We start from the raw sequence: 18,621 nt of genomic DNA on the forward strand, positions 1-18,621 counted from the left end.
GCAACTGAGTAAATTGTTATGCCTACATTTTGAATACCTTTTGTTATAGAAGAATTGGAAAAGGTTCAGGAAAGAGAAGCAAGGAGGGTCAAAAGTGTGGAGCCTTCTTTGCAAGGAATGACTGGGTAGAGGACTCTTTTACGTGGAAGAGTCAAATTTGGGAAGGATATAATAATGGCCTACAAAATTATGGACAGGATGGAGGGCATGAATAAAGAACAGTTGTTCACTGTCCCTTTCACTTCAAGAGCTAGGGGTGATTGCATGAACCTAGCAAAAGAGAGATGGAGCACAAGGAGAAGACTGCAGTACTTTATGCGAGGGTTAGTAGATATTGAAACTACTTGCCAAGTTACTTGTGGAAGCCAGGCATTTGCATGGGTTGAAAGGTTGGCTGGGTAAGTTCACAGAATAAAAATCTATTGAGGGCTACTAAATACCTGGAAGCATATCTCTCTCAAAAAGTCTGAGCTGAAAATTGTTGAAGCTAGGAGAGCGTTGGTGCAGCTGCCACTTTATGCTTGCATTCTTTCTTCGACATTATCTTATGGTATCCTGAAGGCAGGGTACTGGGATGTAGGGAACATTTGGTCTGGCCCAGTGTTGAAATTCTTATATTCTTGTGTTTGTACCAAGTTTGATTTGTCTTCCTAATGAGCTGCTCTTCTTTGTGAATGACCGTTAGCACCAAGACTTTTATCTCGCGTACATTAAGGCGTGTTAGCACAATGAAAATGAGACTAGAGAACTATGGTAATTTCGTATGTTGGGGATGTTCATATAGTGCAGACAAAAAAGGCCTGCCTAAGTGATTTAGGAATTTATGCTTTTTGAAAGCCAGAGGGACTTCAGCTTTAAGCCATTTAAGCTCTTTTGAAGACTTGCCATAGAAATTTCAAAGAAAGCCAAAGAGCTTCCAGTGAACTTAGCTGTTGCTGTTATAGATCCACACCTCCCCATTTCTGCATTTCTCACTCTGGTCTGGACAAAGCACCAGCATTTGTTGGATCCTTTGCTCAGCAGTTCCAATATCCTATTCACTTTTTTTATTGAGTTATATTTCTGCTGCCTGAACTTGCTGAAATAGCTGAGTTTGAGGTATTATGGGCGTGTATCTAGCAAGGAAGAGGTTAGGAATTCATGACTAGGAGTCAAAGGGTAGGTAGAACTGTGGTAACTAATGGATCATTTGGGGCTACCATGCAACTTTTGGTTGCCTAAATCACTTTCAGGTACGTGCTTCTAAGTTATGTAAGCACCTTTGGAGGTTTTTTTCTACGTGTAGTGGAGTTAATGGCTTTATACTAATTTATATTAGCTGATCTTTAGGTCCTAAAGTGATGACTCTTTGTCTGTGTATGCATTTTACACCTAGACATTTCTGCCTATTTCTTTATAATGTGTTTTCATGTCAATGTCTAACTAAAAATCACTTGCAAGACAAAAATAAAAAATGTGAATGCATTGCTTGTTTAAAAAAAAATCCAAAGGTTACAGAAGATAAAATAGCTAAAACATATGTGATAAAAATGTACATAATGTGCATACATGATAGGATTACATTCATAGCACATTAAATCTTCTAGTTGCATAATTCTGAGCCTAATCCTACACTCTGGAGTTTACTAAAGTGGTTTTTGAGTTTGAGAGTTTTTTCTATGTAAGTATTGTAAGTGTTGTAGAATGAGACTCTTAAGAGGACCCTTAAGTAGGAATACTTGCAAAGTACTTTTCACTGTGAGTAAGGGCAGATAAACTGGACATTTTGTGAATGAAGACATATGTCTGATATTCCCAGAAAATTGTCAACTAATCGTTTGCAGTTTACTGAAGGTTAGAAGGGGAAGAAAGGCCATATCCACAACAAAACTTGTAAAAGTATTTGCAGTCTGTTACTGCTGTAGTTTCTCATTTATTTCTGTACAACAGAGCTGAAACTTGGTTAGTAGTCATAGCTGCTAACTGTGTTTCCCTCCTGCCAGAGGGCCAGACTAGTGGCTTCCTATACATGGTTTAGCATAATATTTTCTGCTTTGTGGCGGGATGCCCCCAACCACGCCTATGTAATTGGTGTTGCTAGTCTTCCTTTTTCCCAGACTTTTTTACATTAGAACACTCCAAAGAGCATTGCCCTACAAATTGCTTGAGCGGTTCTGACTGAATGTCCCTTGAACAAAGGCTTTATGCATTAGTTGCCAGGTTTTCCCCAAAGACACTGATACGAAATGGGTCAGGAGTGCACTTGGAGTAGATATGCAAACATTGCTGTTCTGTTCTTCAGGCTAGCTTTAAGCTAGGTCACATCCATGCAGCTCCTTCCAAATTTTGGCTAGGTACTGAGCAAACTAAAATTGTGGAACCCAATTTTGAGGAATAGAATGCAACAAATTAAATATTATCTACGTTCTGGTGATAGTGTAAATCCAGAACCTCTCTGTGGTTTCCGAACAGTTGTAAAGTCATGATTGTCGCATATGTGGATAGCTCCAAAATTCTGATACATTTAATATAAATAATTCTACTGTGGATCAGGAGTTATCCCATGCAAAGAAAATGAGAGATGTCATGAAAAGGTTTTGAAATGCTGCTTGCAATTTTGCTACCTTTAAAGTCTCTTGATTATATCTGTTGGTTTGCAGTCTCCAGCCTGCAAGTCCTGTGCCTTATAATCCTAACTAATTTTCTATGTTCAGATTTACATTATACAATTTTGACTTCCTTTTAGGGTTTAGTCAAAGATGTACATTTTTTTTAATGCCTGATTTTGTCGAAAGTGCCTGATAGAGGAGACTCAGTGCTGAAGGGGACCTAAAGCCTAACTTAGCTTATAATAAACACATTCTGAAGAAGATGGATGGATTCATCTAAGAATGGGATAAACCAGCAAGAAGGCCTGGAGCTCATTCTGAATGATGGCTTATGCTATCTGTACTGCAACCAGTGACTATATACTGAATATACTGAAGACATACGCAAATCTCTTTAAAATAGCTGGCTTGGGTGCCAGTACTTTAAGTGCAGAAGCACAGAACTCAGTGCAGAGTGTAAAAATGGAAGGATGCAAGTTGAATCTTCAGGTAGCTAGCCTAGACTGAGCCCATTGATGCTGCTGTGATTGCAGTGTTGATATCCCTCAAAATTATTTTTATAGTAAGACAGGCCTACTTGTGGAAGCTAACTAATGATCACTTGGGCCGTCGATCAGTCTGGGCCAAGCCAATCCTCCTAAAACTGTGGAGAGGGAACTCATGTGGTGGAACTCATGTTCACTGAAGATCATAAAAGAAAATATATGGAGGAAGGAGGAATGAGATATATCAGCAAGGCTGTACCTGCTGAATACAGAACAGAAAAAAAGAAGAAATTACTTCTAGTGACAGACAGATAAAGGCAGAGTAGAGAGTGAAGTGACACTGCCAGTCCAAAACCTGCGAGAGGCAGATTTTGGAACCACAAGTGCCAGGCTGTTTCTTTAGTGCTGGAATTTGCTTATAGAACTTGTCTCTGGAATAATTCTAGAGTGGATGTTGTCAGATAAAATAGTTTAATATTTTGTAGAGTGTTCATATGCCTTCATGTTATGGTGGATGATCTGACACTTCCCTACTTTGTAGTCATGTATAGTCTGTAGAAAGTTTCTGATTACAAGAAGAACATATGGAAAGGAAGTATTTTGTCTGTTCCAAATTTTCGTGTGATGTTAATATGTCGGTGGACAGCAAGAAAGTATATCTGTATTTTCAAGCTACCTATTTTCAAACCATGAAAAAGAACTTTCATAGGAAAAAGACTGTAAATGAGTATCACTCCTGAACTAATTAGCAGAATTGGTACTATTTGAATGTCTGTCTTATACCAGGAGAATATTGACATTGTCCTGTTAAGCTCCTTTGGGGTGTCTGTCTTAGATTCTGATCTAGTTAGGTACCTAACAATTTATAGCACTCATTATCCCATACTTTCCGTGCTCTAACTTTCTTCTCATTATTTGGTATTTGCTGTAGCTGGTAAGGACAACTTGCCGTGTGAGAAACATAGCTAACATTGAAAAAGGAAGATAACTAAAAAGAGTTAAACCTGAGAAAGTGCCAAACTGTGTATAAATACAGAAAATCTCAGAAAGCAGATGGTGGCTAAAATCTCTAAAAACTCTAATTTCTTTAAAATCAGAAGATTTTTAAGCCAGTCCTCTGATTTTTGGTCTGACAACCTTTTATTGGTGATTTGAACTGGTGTATGAGGCCTATGTGTGGTCTCTAGCTGAGAACTCTTTCTGGGTCTGTATCTTGTCTTTAGAACTATTTCTCCTTCTTTATAAACTCATCTATGAAGTCCTCTATTTCCATCTAATTAATATCTTTCCCAGTAGTTCTACTACATGCTTACATGACACATCATGACAGTATTGAAGGAAAACTTCTCTGTTGATGTATTTTTCATGAACTTAGTTGAAAAATGTATTTTTAGAAACTTTAGATTTGGGGTAAAGTTTGTGTTGCAAGAAACTCTGTAAAATCAACATCTCAAAATAAGCTATGTACATCTGTCCTAAATACACTGGTGATGCTCTTTGGGATTGTACAGCTCTCCCAAATGCTGATAATACCACTGATTATGGTAAATTTGCAACTGTTATTCTAATGGTACATTGTCAAAACTGATGAAGACAAATGAGAACATGAAAAAAAGAGGTTGTTCCAGAACAGAATTTTTTACTGTTGTGGGTGCATTTGCAATTTAGAAAGCAGCAGTATGTAAATGTTTCATCTGTACTGCAATTATCTTACATATTTGTTTTCATATAAATCAGGGAATGAGAACTTGCAGTGGTAATATTTTTCCTAGCTGTAACTCAGAATTTCATTTATCCACCCAAGTTAAGTATCAGAAGAAAGTCCCATACAGCCAGACATTTGATGTCTATGGCAGTTTTAAAGACATGAAAAACTAATAATAGAAAAAGCTATTTCTGTTGAGTGATGTGTAACTTGTATATTATGCTTTTCCTTCCTTGGTTTAAATAGCTCTTTTTGGTTTGAGGTTTTTGAGGAAGAAACTAAATAAGACGTGTACTTTATTTTAAGGCAAAATGCTGTTGCGGTGTACCACTTTCTATAAGGCTAAGCAGATGCTATAGTAAAGCTTTTAGAAAGAAATCAAGAAGTAATGTGTTGTAAGAAGTATTGCTGTTCATAAGCTGTGCAAATCAAATGAATGACCAAATTTCCGTAAAAGTGGTGAACTGCTGAAGAGTTATGATAAAAAGCCTATTACAAAAACTGAGTAAATCTATAAAGTATTCATTTTATATCTGTTTTCCACACAATTCTTTAGCATTAGTTACGTTGTCTGCACCTGTAAAATAAACACTCTTTTTATCCTAGCAAAGTAGATGTATATAAAAAAATTAAGGTGAAGCTCCAAACTACTCACCATTTTTCATTTTTTTATTTTCTGTAATTTAGAAATAGGAGCTGGAATTGTCTGATAGTTCAGTGAGCTTTTTGATCCCTTTAAGAGAAGTCAGAGGTCCTGCTTTGGATACAGCTACAGTTCAGCTTATAGTTTGTAGTTCTAGGTATTGAAACTAGGTGAACTTACTTTTTTTAGAATAGTTTTTTGACTGGAATTTAACACTTACTCAGATATAAGACCTATATGATCAGATGCAAAGATAAGTCAAGATGCATAGCTTAGAGGAAGAAAAAGTAAAAAGATCAGATCTAATGAACTGGTTAGGTTTTATCATTGGACAAGTGTACATTAAAGGGATAGTCCTTATTTGAACAGTTTATGGTCTAAACCTATTACAATTAAAAAAAAGTGTCAAAAAAGTAAGATCTGATTTAAAACAAGTGAAAAATAAACCCTTCCTTTCAGGGATGACATATTTGGAAATGTTCCCTTTAGTAGTAGTTGGCTGTTTCCTTTTAGTTAGGACAGAACCAATCCTTAGGTTTAATTTTGTTTTCCAACAGCCTTTCCAAGCAGGTTTGTCAGCAAATCTTGTGATATTATATTTATGAAGTGTATGTGCAGCTGTCTTGAACCTGTGATAGAGCTTTATGTTCATTAGTATCTATCTGTCAGGTTGGTCTTGGATTCATATGCTCTTTACATTTACATTGTTGGTAGTTTTTTCCTCAGATGCAATTTGCCATGACTCTTCTCTTTGTTTCTTAAACTCTTTTGTTATGAAATATTCTTTCAAAAGTCTCAACTACTTCTGCCTATATCTACCTCAAAGATTACTCAGGCATATTGGAGAGGTAGCTTTCAGGTGATTTTGTAGTAGGCTTATGTGTTTATAAGTCATTTGTATATTCATAGTGTTTTTGAACAGTTTGCATTTCTAACAAAGTTTTCCTTCCTTCTTCATATATCATACTTTAGGAAATATATGTTCTGGTTGTTCCTGTTGATTACTTAATTTCTTTAAAGTATAGTCATTGCATATATTAGTTCGCAATGCTAGTATTCATGTATGTTTCCAATCCTGTTACAGGCATATGCTAGTGCTAATTTCAGGCAGGTAGTTCTTTCTGTCCCAGTGGACGTTTCACAGCTAGTTATAACAAATCTTTATAGAGACTTTTTTCCTTTAGTGGGCAATTTCAAATAATCAGAGTGGTGAAAAAGGGCAATGTTATTTTTGAATGTATAAATATGGATTATCAAGTGGGAATAGGTAACTGATTTTGCCTTTGTGTCCACTAGTGCTAATCAGAACAACTTTTTGAATTGTAATGCACGTATGTCAAAAAGTTTTAAAAAGCCCTAGAGCCCAAAGGAGGGCTACAGAAAGGCTGTATTGTATTGGTGCGACACTGACCAAGCTCCGTTTATTCATCTTGGTTAAGATAAGATTAACAAATGACTTGATCATGGAAGAGATCTTTAATGGGGCAGGAGGACTCAGCTGTGCTGACAAAGGCATAACAAGATCCCAGAGATGAACACTGAAGTTAAATAATCCAATCTTGAAATAACTGGTCTTTTTCTTAGGTTGAGGGGGAATTAACTAAGCTTTAGAAATATTAGAAGAAAAATCAATTAGGTATTAAGATACAAACTCAGAAGTTCCCTAAGCTACAGAACTGGGAGGCTATATCAGGGGAGGTACCCTATGCTTTTCTACTCCTATTATTTCTGTAAGCACTCACAAAGAATTTCTCTTGGGGGAAAGACAAATGAACCTTATAACCCAGTGCAGTTGTTCTCAAATTCTTATGTTGAAAGTAGCTTTTAATGTGAGATTAAATAGCTTTTAATGAACTGCTTAAATCTAGCTTCTACGATAAATTACTTGCCTTTTTATGCAAGGGATAGGGGGAGATAAGATTTAATCATTGTCATGATGCTTTCTAGCCTTCAGCTCTGTGAATTTGTCCCTCCTTTTTTTATGGCAGGAACACACTTGCTTTTATGTGAACTTCATAGTTGGATTATTACATGCAGTACAGCTTCAGCTGACAGCTTGCAGGGATCAGGAAGAATCCTCCCTCTTTTCCCTGCAATGTACAACTAGATGGGAAAAACCCTCTTCCCCTAAAGCATCTGATATTTGCCATAGTTGGAAGTAAGTTATCTGAAAAGATGGATGAGTGCTTATAGTATTTGCGGAGAACCCATCTTTCTTATGTATTTGACTTGTGTCCTTCTCAAGTGATCAGGATCATACTAATCATCAGATTAGCAAAAGAAATTTTTCCACAGATCAGCTTTGCTGAGGCTTCTTTACTGAGGCTTCTTCAAGAGATAGTCCATAGCTTACATCTATACTAATAAATTAAACATGGCTGTGACTGTTCTCTTTTACTGACAGCCGCTGGCACAGAATTGCTTGTGTCCACAATATTAAGCTGTCTTCTCCAGAACAGGCTGCATGCAGTTTGCCTGTTTATAATTGTGTGTGGCCAACTTCTGAGCTTTTCCTGGGAATTTTTGAGTTTATTAGTTTGCATGGGACAAATCTGTGCAAGGGACTATTTTAACAATTTGATAATGCGAGTGACACTATTCCAGCATACATGAGTGGTCCCTGTCACTGTTTAATTAGTAGTATAGACATAACCTGCACGTATATTTTAAAATGGGCACACTAGCACTTCGCGTCCTTCTGTTTGATTCATGGCATGACAGGAGTTACAACCACTCCAATTCTTGACCGTCCTGTTGAGTTGGAATAATCTGTCTGTGCGGTTCTCTTCCGGGTGGCTTTCAGTCAGCCTTGTCAGTGACAGCTGTTCATCCATCATGCATTTCCCACTTGTCTGATGTGGCTCTTCAGCAGCCCTGCAGGTGTGCTTAAAAGGCCCAAGTCTGTTCCTCATCTGCCTCATCAACTGACTTCCGGTCCATTCCAGGTATGAATAGACACACAGTGTACAATCTTGTCTCTTACTGCTTTCCACATTGCACTTCCCCAGCACGGTCATATTTCAGGGACATATGCTCCCACTTTATCAGGAGACATATGATCTGCTCTTCCAGCTTGAGTAGAGGATTTACTTTGTTGTGTCCAAATGAAGAGGCTGCCGTCTCATTCCTCTTTTCTGCAACCTGAGTATCTGCATTTGTAAACTCAAATTTTGTGTTGAATGAAAAAGGAAATAAAGTCCCGTGTTGCAAACTGTGAGATTCTTATTTTTGCATAACTCTGGCTGTTGTTATCTTTTGTTTTAATGGTTGGTTGAGATCTTTCTTGATTTGGAGATTTGCACTTTTTTTGATTGTTTGTGGTTCCTGAAGTATTTACGAAGGTCTTGGCTACAACTCCGACCCATTTTCACCTTTGTATTTCTTGTGAAAGAGAGATCAGTTCCATCTGTTATCACTGATTATCTGAAAGATTGGTCATTTCAGGGTTTCTTGGGTTGAAGTTACTATATGGCAAATACTGCCTTTGTACTCTCCCCCATTTTGGAACTGTTTCTTCTCTAGCAAGAAGCGTATTTTCAGTGCTCCCATGAAATTTTATTTCTGGTCTTTCAACTGTGAATTTGTACAGTTTGCTTAGCTGAGAGGGAGGGCATTCACCTGATGGATGTGATCTGCTCAGCCATCAGTCATTTCTCCAACCTTCACAACTTTTTTTTTGTTTGATGATTTGATAAGCAGGAAAGGATCTATGAGACAATTTTCTGTCATGGTTGGAAAGCCCATTTGGATGTTTGCCTGACTTAGAACTAGTGATCTGCAAAAGAACAATCTCTCTGCAGTGTTTCAGAGATTTAGGCAAGGTTTTTTTTGTTTTTTTTTTCATCTTCAAATTTTGCGTGTTTTGGTGATGGTGCACAGCAGTGCCTCACACTGTATAAGCAAACAAGGGTGAACAGGGCTCCTTTCTTCTGTCAGGAAGCAATGAAGCTGTGGATGTGCGGTATTGTCATAGGTGTTTACTTCTTGGCGGTTCATCTTCCTTGTATCCACCTCAGAAGGTCTGTGAGTATAGATCAAGCTGTGGCGAGCTTTTACTCAAGTGGTGACAGCTCAGGGAAAGTTTATTTGTTATCAGGGTCACCAGGAATTTTCACAGGTTTGTCTGAGGCCGGACTGAGATTTAGGAGACCTGCCAGATGTTCTTCTCTTCTCATGGAGGAAGGTATTCTCTATACTATTCCTCTAGTTCTTATACTTAAGGTTTTCTTTGAAAGTGCAGCAGGACAGGATGGTGATGTTTCTCGTTGTTCTTGCTTGGAGTTCTTGGAAATTTTGTTCTCTGCACCTAATTTGAAACTGTGCTCTTTTTTTCCCCTAGATTTGTTATTCTCAGAAATTAGGTGTCAAGCTTCATCTACTTTTGAAACTCTATCAGGATGGCTACATAGTTCTCTGCATTCATTTTTTTTTCTAATCCGGGTGATTCTTGACAACAGGAGGAAAGTATTAATTAAATGGATGCCGTCTTTACTCCTTCACCCAATATTGTGCCTCTCCTGAACCATTCAGATCTTGTGCAGTATTAGATAAGTTTACAGTCATCATTTGAGTAAAGGGATTTTCAGATGCTTTATAAAGTGTTACTGACAAAGTAACTGATAGAAGTCACCCCTCTTAAAATGTATATGTGTAATCTTTCTTCAAAAGGGAAAGGTTAGCATAGTAACTCTCAGATTTTGATATGTACAGTCCACATTTATGTGTGTATTCTACCCTGAGTCTCTTTCAGGTGTTATTCTTCAGTGAGAGGAACTGATGTAGGCATGCTTCCTCTTTCATACCCTGCACTGAACAGAAAGAAAGAAGGAGCAAGAGAATTCCCTCCAGAGATAATAAAAAGGAAAACTTTTTAGTGTCATGTGGCCAGCATGAGAACTCCCACAGTTAAAATATACATAAGGACTACACTTCTCAGAGACCATGACATGAGTTACTTGTAAAAAAAAAGTCATCTCTTTTTGCTATTTTGTTTAGTTGAGATTTGAAAGTTAGCAGTGTGAAAAAGAGCCAAGTAGATTGGTGGTTGTTTTGGCTTTAAATTCTGTGAAATTATGAAAAGCCGTCTGTTGGGTCTTCATGGTTGACTGGGTTCCCTGGTAATTCAAAATAAAGTTGGAGGAAGTAGAGTCAAAAACAGAAAAGACAAATTAGGCTGATTTGATTAAATCATGTAGAGAAGCAGATGATAGAATTGAGCCATTCAATACCTAGAAGTGATGTGAGTTTTGGAACAAATCATGAGCAGAAGCCATCCAAATGAAGGGAAAAAATGAAAAAACAGAGCTTGAAAGCAACAATGTGAGCAAAATGAATCCTTTGATATTGAAAACTTTGAGGTTTTTCACCTGTTAAACAGAGAAATAAGAGAATGTGTGAGTCTGCTTACAGGAAATTATTATTGGCTATAAAATTTAAATATTTAATGAAGCCATTATTAGAATGCCATGACTGTTTTGCATATGTTCTTGTAGAAATAGTTAGAGCTTGTTGGAAAACAAAATAGTATTTTCCTTAATTTCATTTAATTATCTAATTTAAGTTTCGTTATCCCCCAGGTTTTCTTGCCAATGCTAGCCTATGCATAATGAAGAATACTAGCTACCCAGCACAAAAAAGAGGGTACGGTAGTCTTGATTTTTCAAAACTGTAAGAGAAACAAGGATTTTATTTCATATAACTCTCTCCTGTTGCAGTTCTTTATGAAACTGAACCTAATGTGAAGGAGTACCTCCAGATTCATACCTAAACGCGAATAAGCAGATTCAGGTCAGAAAGGCAAAATTACACCTCCACTGAAGTTAGCAACAGCATTTTCTTTGAGTTCAGTGGAACTGACTTTCTTCTTAAACATACATTTTATCTAAGGGTGTATGTCTATAATTGTTTTTTCCTACTAACATTAAATATTAAGAAAACATTAGAAGAATAATACTTCTTGTGTGTTGCACAGACTTCCTTTTTTTGAGTTCAAAACTAGATATTAAAGGAATTTAGGGAAGTTTAGTTTTTCTCACTAAAATATGCCTGACCCCTGTCTACTTTCCTTGAGAAAAAATTTTGCGTCATGAACTTCAGTAAGATTAAGTTCAGACTCTGTCCTAAATGCATAAATAATAATTCTGTTTCTTTAAAGACGTAAGGGACAGGAAGTGTACTCTCTGCCTGTGTTGTCTTATAGCTGTCTGACTGACAAAACCTAGTTGTATTCCAACACATTATATATAAGAATGCTGATTCGATTACCTCTCCCTCCCCAAACAGCAAATGAGAAATCAGTGGGAGCTTTATGTACATGTAGGATGACACAGTTTGTGCCTCCTCAGTGACATCAGTGCACATCAACATTTGACTTCAAAATTAGGACTTAACTCAGCAAACTGCTCTGTGCTTAGTCCATTTAAAATCACAGGGATTCCATATGGCCACAGCAGTCTACATGCACAGAGAATTTACTGGATTTGATCCAAATTTTAAGCTTTGTTATTTTGTCCATGGATTTGGCTTTCAGACAGAACTTACTCTGTTAGCACTGAAAGGTGTATATCTCATGATCAGGCTTCTAAATGAACCCATATTTGAAAACAGTCATTATATGTTACTTTTAAAACAAATATCTGGTGGTCTGAAATTAGTAAATATTTGGGTTAAAAATTAAAGCATAAAGGTCATATCTTCTCGTCTTTGTTTTCACTCACCATTCAAAATCATGAGAATTATTCTGAAACATCTTGCAAGGAAATAATTTTAAATCCTTGAAAATCAAAGACATTGTAATTCTCATACCTCTAGCCATTTCATGGGTTTTCATATTCAAAATGTAGAGTTATAATTCATTGACCATTGTATGTACTATTAGATATGTAACAGAAAGCATTTTAATTCCATTTTCAGCTTGAGATACTTGTATGTTAATTACACAGAAGCTCATTGAGCTTCTTTATTTGAAGGATCATATCCAAAACGATGAAAGTTTTCCTTTAAAGACATTATTAGTTTTTGGCAGGAATGTGTTTTTCATTTTAATTTGTTGTGGTGTACTCTTAGGACACATATAATCATTGGAAGATAATGAAAAGAGAAATCTGATACCAGTTTATCAGATTTTTGATGATTTTTGGTGCAATAATTGAGAGTTATAATTTTTAATGAGAATCAAAGAAAATTTGAATAGTAGGAGTTACAATTAATACTGTTTAGTTTTTAAATGCTATGTGAGATTCTAAGAGAATTCCAGTATGTTCAAAAACTGAAAGTTGTTAAACTTGAATCGGTAGCAGTCTACAGACATGCTGCTGTAACTTCATAACAGCATGGTAGACTGCTTTATGGAGCTGGTGATTACAAAGATCCACTTTAACCATTTTTCTCTTACTGGCAGGTGTCCCACTGGCCTGAGGCCAGCGGCTGTGAGTGTACGGCAGCTTGCGGTTTACACCAGAGTGTAGAAAATGCCGACACCAGCTGGCTGCACATAATTAAGCTGATTGCGGTCTGACAACTTGAACTATGATACAAATATGTGATAAATACACAAAATATCCTACAGATTTGGTTCTCTGACATACTTTATCTACTTTTTTATCCTTAACAGATATGATATCTGCACTTACAAAAACAAGCCTTGCGGAACACTGGGTAAGATTATAAAGAGAAATTTCATCTTGTATTTGCTGTTTGTTTCCTTGCTTTAATCTCAGATATTGATTTATTGGCTGATTAGGCATTTTAACTTTATGCTTTCAAAATTTTGCAGTTCTGTAGGCATGAACAATAAAAGGTAATCTAGATGGGTTTATACTTTGATAAATTACTGGAACTTTAAATTAAGTGAGCTGCTGTTGGGCATTCCTTTTCTGGCAGCTGTAATGCTGATAAACCTAGCAGACGACACAAACTTACCAAGCAATAATTAGAGGAAAGGACTTACTGTGTATTTCCATTTAATCTGTCTTCATGATCTATTAAAAAATACAAACAAAAGATCTCAGAAAAAAAAACTACAAAAGAAACAGAAATAGACTTTGAGGTTTACACTGTTGCTGTGTTGTATACAGAGAGGTGCAGGCTCAGACTTCTTTCACAGACCTAGGGAAAAATAACACAGTGATATAAATTACAGTAGTATTGGAATTCCACAGTGCTTTGACAACAGAGAAACACACATAGCAACCTTAGGTGCAGGATGAAGAGCTATTGTTCTCTCTAAACCTAAATTTTTCACCAAAAGTTATACCTACTGTATTATAGTTATTACCTTTCATGGTGCTTTAAATTTATGAAATATTATTCAGAGACTAATTTATAATTTTTTTCAGTTTGGATTCTTTCATAAGCCTCTTTCTCAGCTATAATTAAAATATAATTCTAATTCAGCTAGTTCAGTTTATTAATATTTTTCTCATATTCAGAGCCCATCACTATACTTGCTTTGTCTGTCCCTCTATTACTGTATGCTTTGACAGTCTTAACACATGTTGATTTTTCTACAAGTGGTCCCACTCAAGTTAGTAGGAAACTTGTGGTACAGAGAAGTGATTTACATGAGAAATGTTATCAGAATTTTGCCTTTTGTAAATATAAGCAGTATTCATGGCATGTTTTAGTATACAACAAATGCTAACGATTATTTCTAAATTTACTAATTGCTTTACTGTGAAGTCTGTGTGGAGGATACAAACCTGAAGAGACTGTCTATACTATGTCATAGAATTGGCTTTGCAAGTGTTAAAAGAAGAAATTGAAAGGAAGTGCATTCACGCATGCATTTTGATATTTATATGTGATATTTTTAACACAGTTCATTAGTATATTAGTTCGCTGTATTTGGCATAAAGGCAGATTCTGCTCCAGTTGAATCCAGCATAACAGAGGATAGACTTTGGCACATGCTTTGTTAAACAAAAGGCTTGATTTAAAAAAAAATTTCACTTGTGGTATCAGTTCCAACTCACTGTTACTGGACCCTTGGCAACAGAACCACAATGATTTGTTTGCATTATAGGCATTGAATTGGAAGAGAGACAAGGCCCTGTGGCCCTTTTGCAGCAAAGCATTTAATATGCTTAAGTTCCACTGACCTCCTGTAACTAAAGTTAAGCACCTGTTAAAGGGGTCTCATGAACAAAAATCTCAGAGAGGTCTCAAAGTGTCAGAAGAAACCTGAATCATTTGTGTTCAAGAGATAAAAAGAAGTAAAAGATTTACTGTGGGATAGATGTCTTTCTCCTATTTCAGCTTCCTAAAATAAGGAGTCTTGTAAGGAGCTGTTTAGAAAAGATAGACCTCAAATGTCGTCTGTGGCTGCAGTGGAGGACAACTTCTTTCTCCTTTAATCTGAACTGTAGACTGGCTTCTTGACTTGATCTCTGTCACTTTCTGCAAGCATGGTATGGAATTATAAATCATTAATCTGGTCCTACAGTCATTAAGCAAGTGCTCAGTTATGTCTTACAAGATGTGAAGATAGAGATCACTTTACCACCAAAGTGTGGCAAAATGTGCAGGGGAACAAGACGGTTGTTATATAAGTGTTCCTATGTTGCCTTCAGAATGTCTTACTCAATTAGAAAAGCATAGTTTTGGCAGGTGGACTGCAATTATTATATATTTACAAGTTGTACACTGCAAACAACGTTCACGTTTTTCTTAATGTCTAGTCCTTTTTCTTCTGACGCTTCATCCTCTCTTGTCAATAGCTGTGTCTATTTTAGTGATTTGGTTTAGAGCAGTTTAAGGCAAATCCTGCAGACACTCAGTGTTGCCATTTGCTGCCTGTTGGTTTGGTTATCAGAGTAGTTTGGATGTGTACAAGATAGGTTTGTTTTGGAGAAAACAAAAGTCAGAACATGCACTCCCCAAAAGTCCAAATGCGCCTAAATGAGAAGTTAGGTTCTGAATTGCTGCATGGGCTGTATTCCCATGATATCCTCTAATATTTTTCCCTTCAGAAAGTGTTGAACCATGTGTGTAGGGAACATGTTTGGCCTAGGGGATTAAACTATGACTTGTCCAAAGTAGAGTCTCCAACCCAAATACAAAAATAAGTGAGGAACCTTAATACCAGTGCTTCACTCTATTGACCAGCTCCTACTGCTCCAAATTACATGCTAATGTGGACATAACTGATAAGCACTTGTCATCTTACTACTTGCTTACTGTTAGCCCAAATAGAATAATCTGGAGTGTCTGTTTGAATAGGAATATAAATTTTCTTTCCACAGCCAAAGTTACATTTTTTCCAGTCATTGTTTTATGATAGTGTAGTTAACTGAGCAGGTAGTTTCTTAGAAAAAGCATTAATGCCTCTTTCAGATAAGAAACTCTGGGGAAGAATACATAAACAAACTGACGTTTAGAGCTCTAGTGGCAACAAATTGTGTCTGCAATATGTTGTGTCATATACTGATGCTGAAGAATGTCTATGATACAGAAGAGCCATATTCTGTAAATGCCAGTGGCTTTCTTTCTCTAAAAAAATTTTTTTTAAGTATTTGTAATACAATAAGGTTTTAATTCCAGAAGATGATTGGTGATAAATGGAAAAGACTTCCATGGTTAAATGAATGCTTGTTATTAACATGTCTCCTTTCTCTTCATTGATGCATTCAGTTTTGTTTTTACAGTCTTTTTAACATACCATGTGGGGCTTTTTTGTAGCTTAAAAAGTTGCTTGTGTGTTTTTATGAACCCGCTAAACTTAAACAGATTTCTTTAGAAAAATAATGTGGATACATTTTGCTTTCTTCAGGCTCAAGAATGTTAAAATAGAAATGCTTTCTTGAATTCCCTCTCCTGGCTCAAGTTACTAGGTGGTCCCAAGTTACCAGAAGTAAAATTTATAAATCTAACCCCTAGTCTAGACATTTTCCAGCACTGACTGCAGTTCAAAAAATATTAATGTCTAGCCGGGAAAGTGAAATTCCCCCCAGTGATTTTGCAAATGACTAGAAAGTTAACCTTTTGCCAACTGCTCCTTCTGTGCGTAGAGGTTATTAAAAAGAATCCAGGCATTTATAACTAGGGCTTTTAAGACTGAAACACCTTGGCATGACCCTTTGTGTCTCCTTCTGTTTATTCAGGCTTGGCCTCTGTGGCTGGAATGTGTGAGCCTGAAAGGAGCTGCAGCATTAATGAAGACATTGGCCTAGGTTCAGCTTTTACCATTGCACATGAGATTGGTCACAAGTGAGTGAGTTTAAAAAAAGAATGAATTTTACTGTATCACCTTTTTAATAATAATTTAATAATAGATATCATTTTTTTCTGCTTGGCTGTACCATCTCTAATCTGATACTCTGTGTTTCTGTATATAGTATTCATGAGTGGCAGTATATTTCATTTAGTATATATTACCAAGAGCTTTAACTTTAGAACTGAAGACTCATTGTTTACCCTTTGATTTCAGATTCCAGTTTAATCTGTGCGTTTGAGATTTGGCTCACAACCTTCCTACTCTGTTTCATATTTTTAAATATTTGCCTTTGAAAATTGTCTTTTTTCCCTTCTTACTTTTGTCTGCCTTTCTTTGTGAAACAAAAGCAGTTAAAAGGTAATTTTTTTGCTTTTCATTATTTTGTCTTAAATATAATCCAAACTATTTTGATTTAGACATTGCTTCTGTTTTCAGTATTTGTACATTAGTAGTCATCTTTCACCCAAACATGAAACACATAAAACAGTCATAATGTCACTTGTACTTTTGAAGCACCAGCATATCATTTTAAAGAACTTGGTGTTATAAAACAGTGATAAATCTCAGTAGAGATTGGTCTTAAAATATTTCAGGTCTTCCTTTGAAATATAGCACCAGTAGTACCTTGCGATGACTATAAAAAAAATAGGCAGCTTCTATTATGATTCAAGAGGTTTCCTTCTTTGTTTATGTGGTTTGACCAACACTGAGTTATGGATGACATGTTTTTCCAATCATTAGCTGATGCAACTGCTAAAAGTTCCAATGCAGAATGAAATGGAAACTATCAATCTGCTGATCAAAAGCAGGAGTTGGAAGTAAACACTTATTTCCAGCCCACCTATCATGCGAGATAATCACTGGGCAAGTATGATCTCATTTATATTATGTATGAAAAAAACACTGTAGTTGCACTGAAGTAGATGAATACTATAATCCAAAGGCAATTGTATAAGATCTTAACAAATAATTTAAAACAGATGTAATTCTCTTGATCTTCATTCTTCTCCTCCTTTTCCTTTATTTGCATGAGTTGTACAAGATAGGATAAGGGAAAATATATTTCCACTCTTGAGGAAATAGCTCCTCTGAATCGCTAGTAGTTGTGAAATTCTTGTTTATTACTATCTTTTATGGTGATATGTGACCTTGCTGTGAATTTAAGTGACGCATTTAACAAGAAAAAAAATCTTCCAATACTACATCTGCATTCCAGTCTGTATGTCATGCAAATATATATTTTATGTCAGTTATTTCACATATAAATGAACATAATTTAAATGGTAACTCATATACACAGCTATTTTATCATGCAAAGCTGGCATGATGACAACAGTTGCTTTACAGAGCTTAGACTTTGATTAGAATCTGAGAAAATGTAGCCATAGTATATATCCTGTGATCACAGGATCTTTTTACGGTGTGTTTTCACTACTGTCTGTATCTTTTGGCTTCTTATACATAAGAAATCTCTGGTCTTTGAGGCCTTCACCTCCTACTGTAGCCTGCATGACACGTCTAACGCTGTTTTGAAGAAAAAATAGAAATCAAATTCATTAGGCTTTTTGTGATATACAATGAATAAAAAAAGTTGCAGTGCAAGCACTGGGTTAAAAATAAACATGCCATGTAGATATCTTCAGTAAAGGCTGGGAAGAATATGTGGGCAAAAAATCCTCAAGCTTTATAATGTTTTGAGCTGTCCATGCACTGCTTCCTGTTACCCAAAATGAGACTAAACACCCCTGTGACTGAATCAGGAAAGTTATTATTTCCTCCTCGCTTCCTACTTATTTTCAAATTGAATAGGTATTATTAATTAATGAACTAGAAGGTGCTTGCATATGTGATAAAAAAAAGTTATTTCAAGGAGCATTGTAAACTTTTTTTTCTTTAGATACGCACAATGATTGTTATTCTCTTCAGACCTACATGGGAAATAGGGAATTGGCTTTATTGTCAAATGGAAAATTAAAGCATTTAAGTGA

General features: G+C 36.1%; 1 protein-coding gene across 1 annotated transcript in view; it reads left to right on the forward strand.

Annotated features, from left to right (window-relative positions):
- Window positions 1-18,621, forward strand: part of ADAMTS6 (ADAM metallopeptidase with thrombospondin type 1 motif 6) — a 163,385-nt gene that overhangs the window by 50,392 nt on the left and 94,372 nt on the right. The window contains exons 8-9 of the mRNA XM_067316437.1: window positions 13,034-13,077; window positions 16,521-16,626. Coding sequence (XP_067172538.1) covers window positions 13,034-13,077; window positions 16,521-16,626 — 150 coding nt within the window. The remainder of the gene's footprint in view (window positions 1-13,033; window positions 13,078-16,520; window positions 16,627-18,621) is intronic.

This window comes from Apteryx mantelli, chromosome Z (assembly GCF_036417845.1).
Source record: "Apteryx mantelli isolate bAptMan1 chromosome Z, bAptMan1.hap1, whole genome shotgun sequence".
Classification (NCBI taxonomy): Eukaryota; Metazoa; Chordata; class Aves; order Apterygiformes; family Apterygidae; genus Apteryx; species Apteryx mantelli.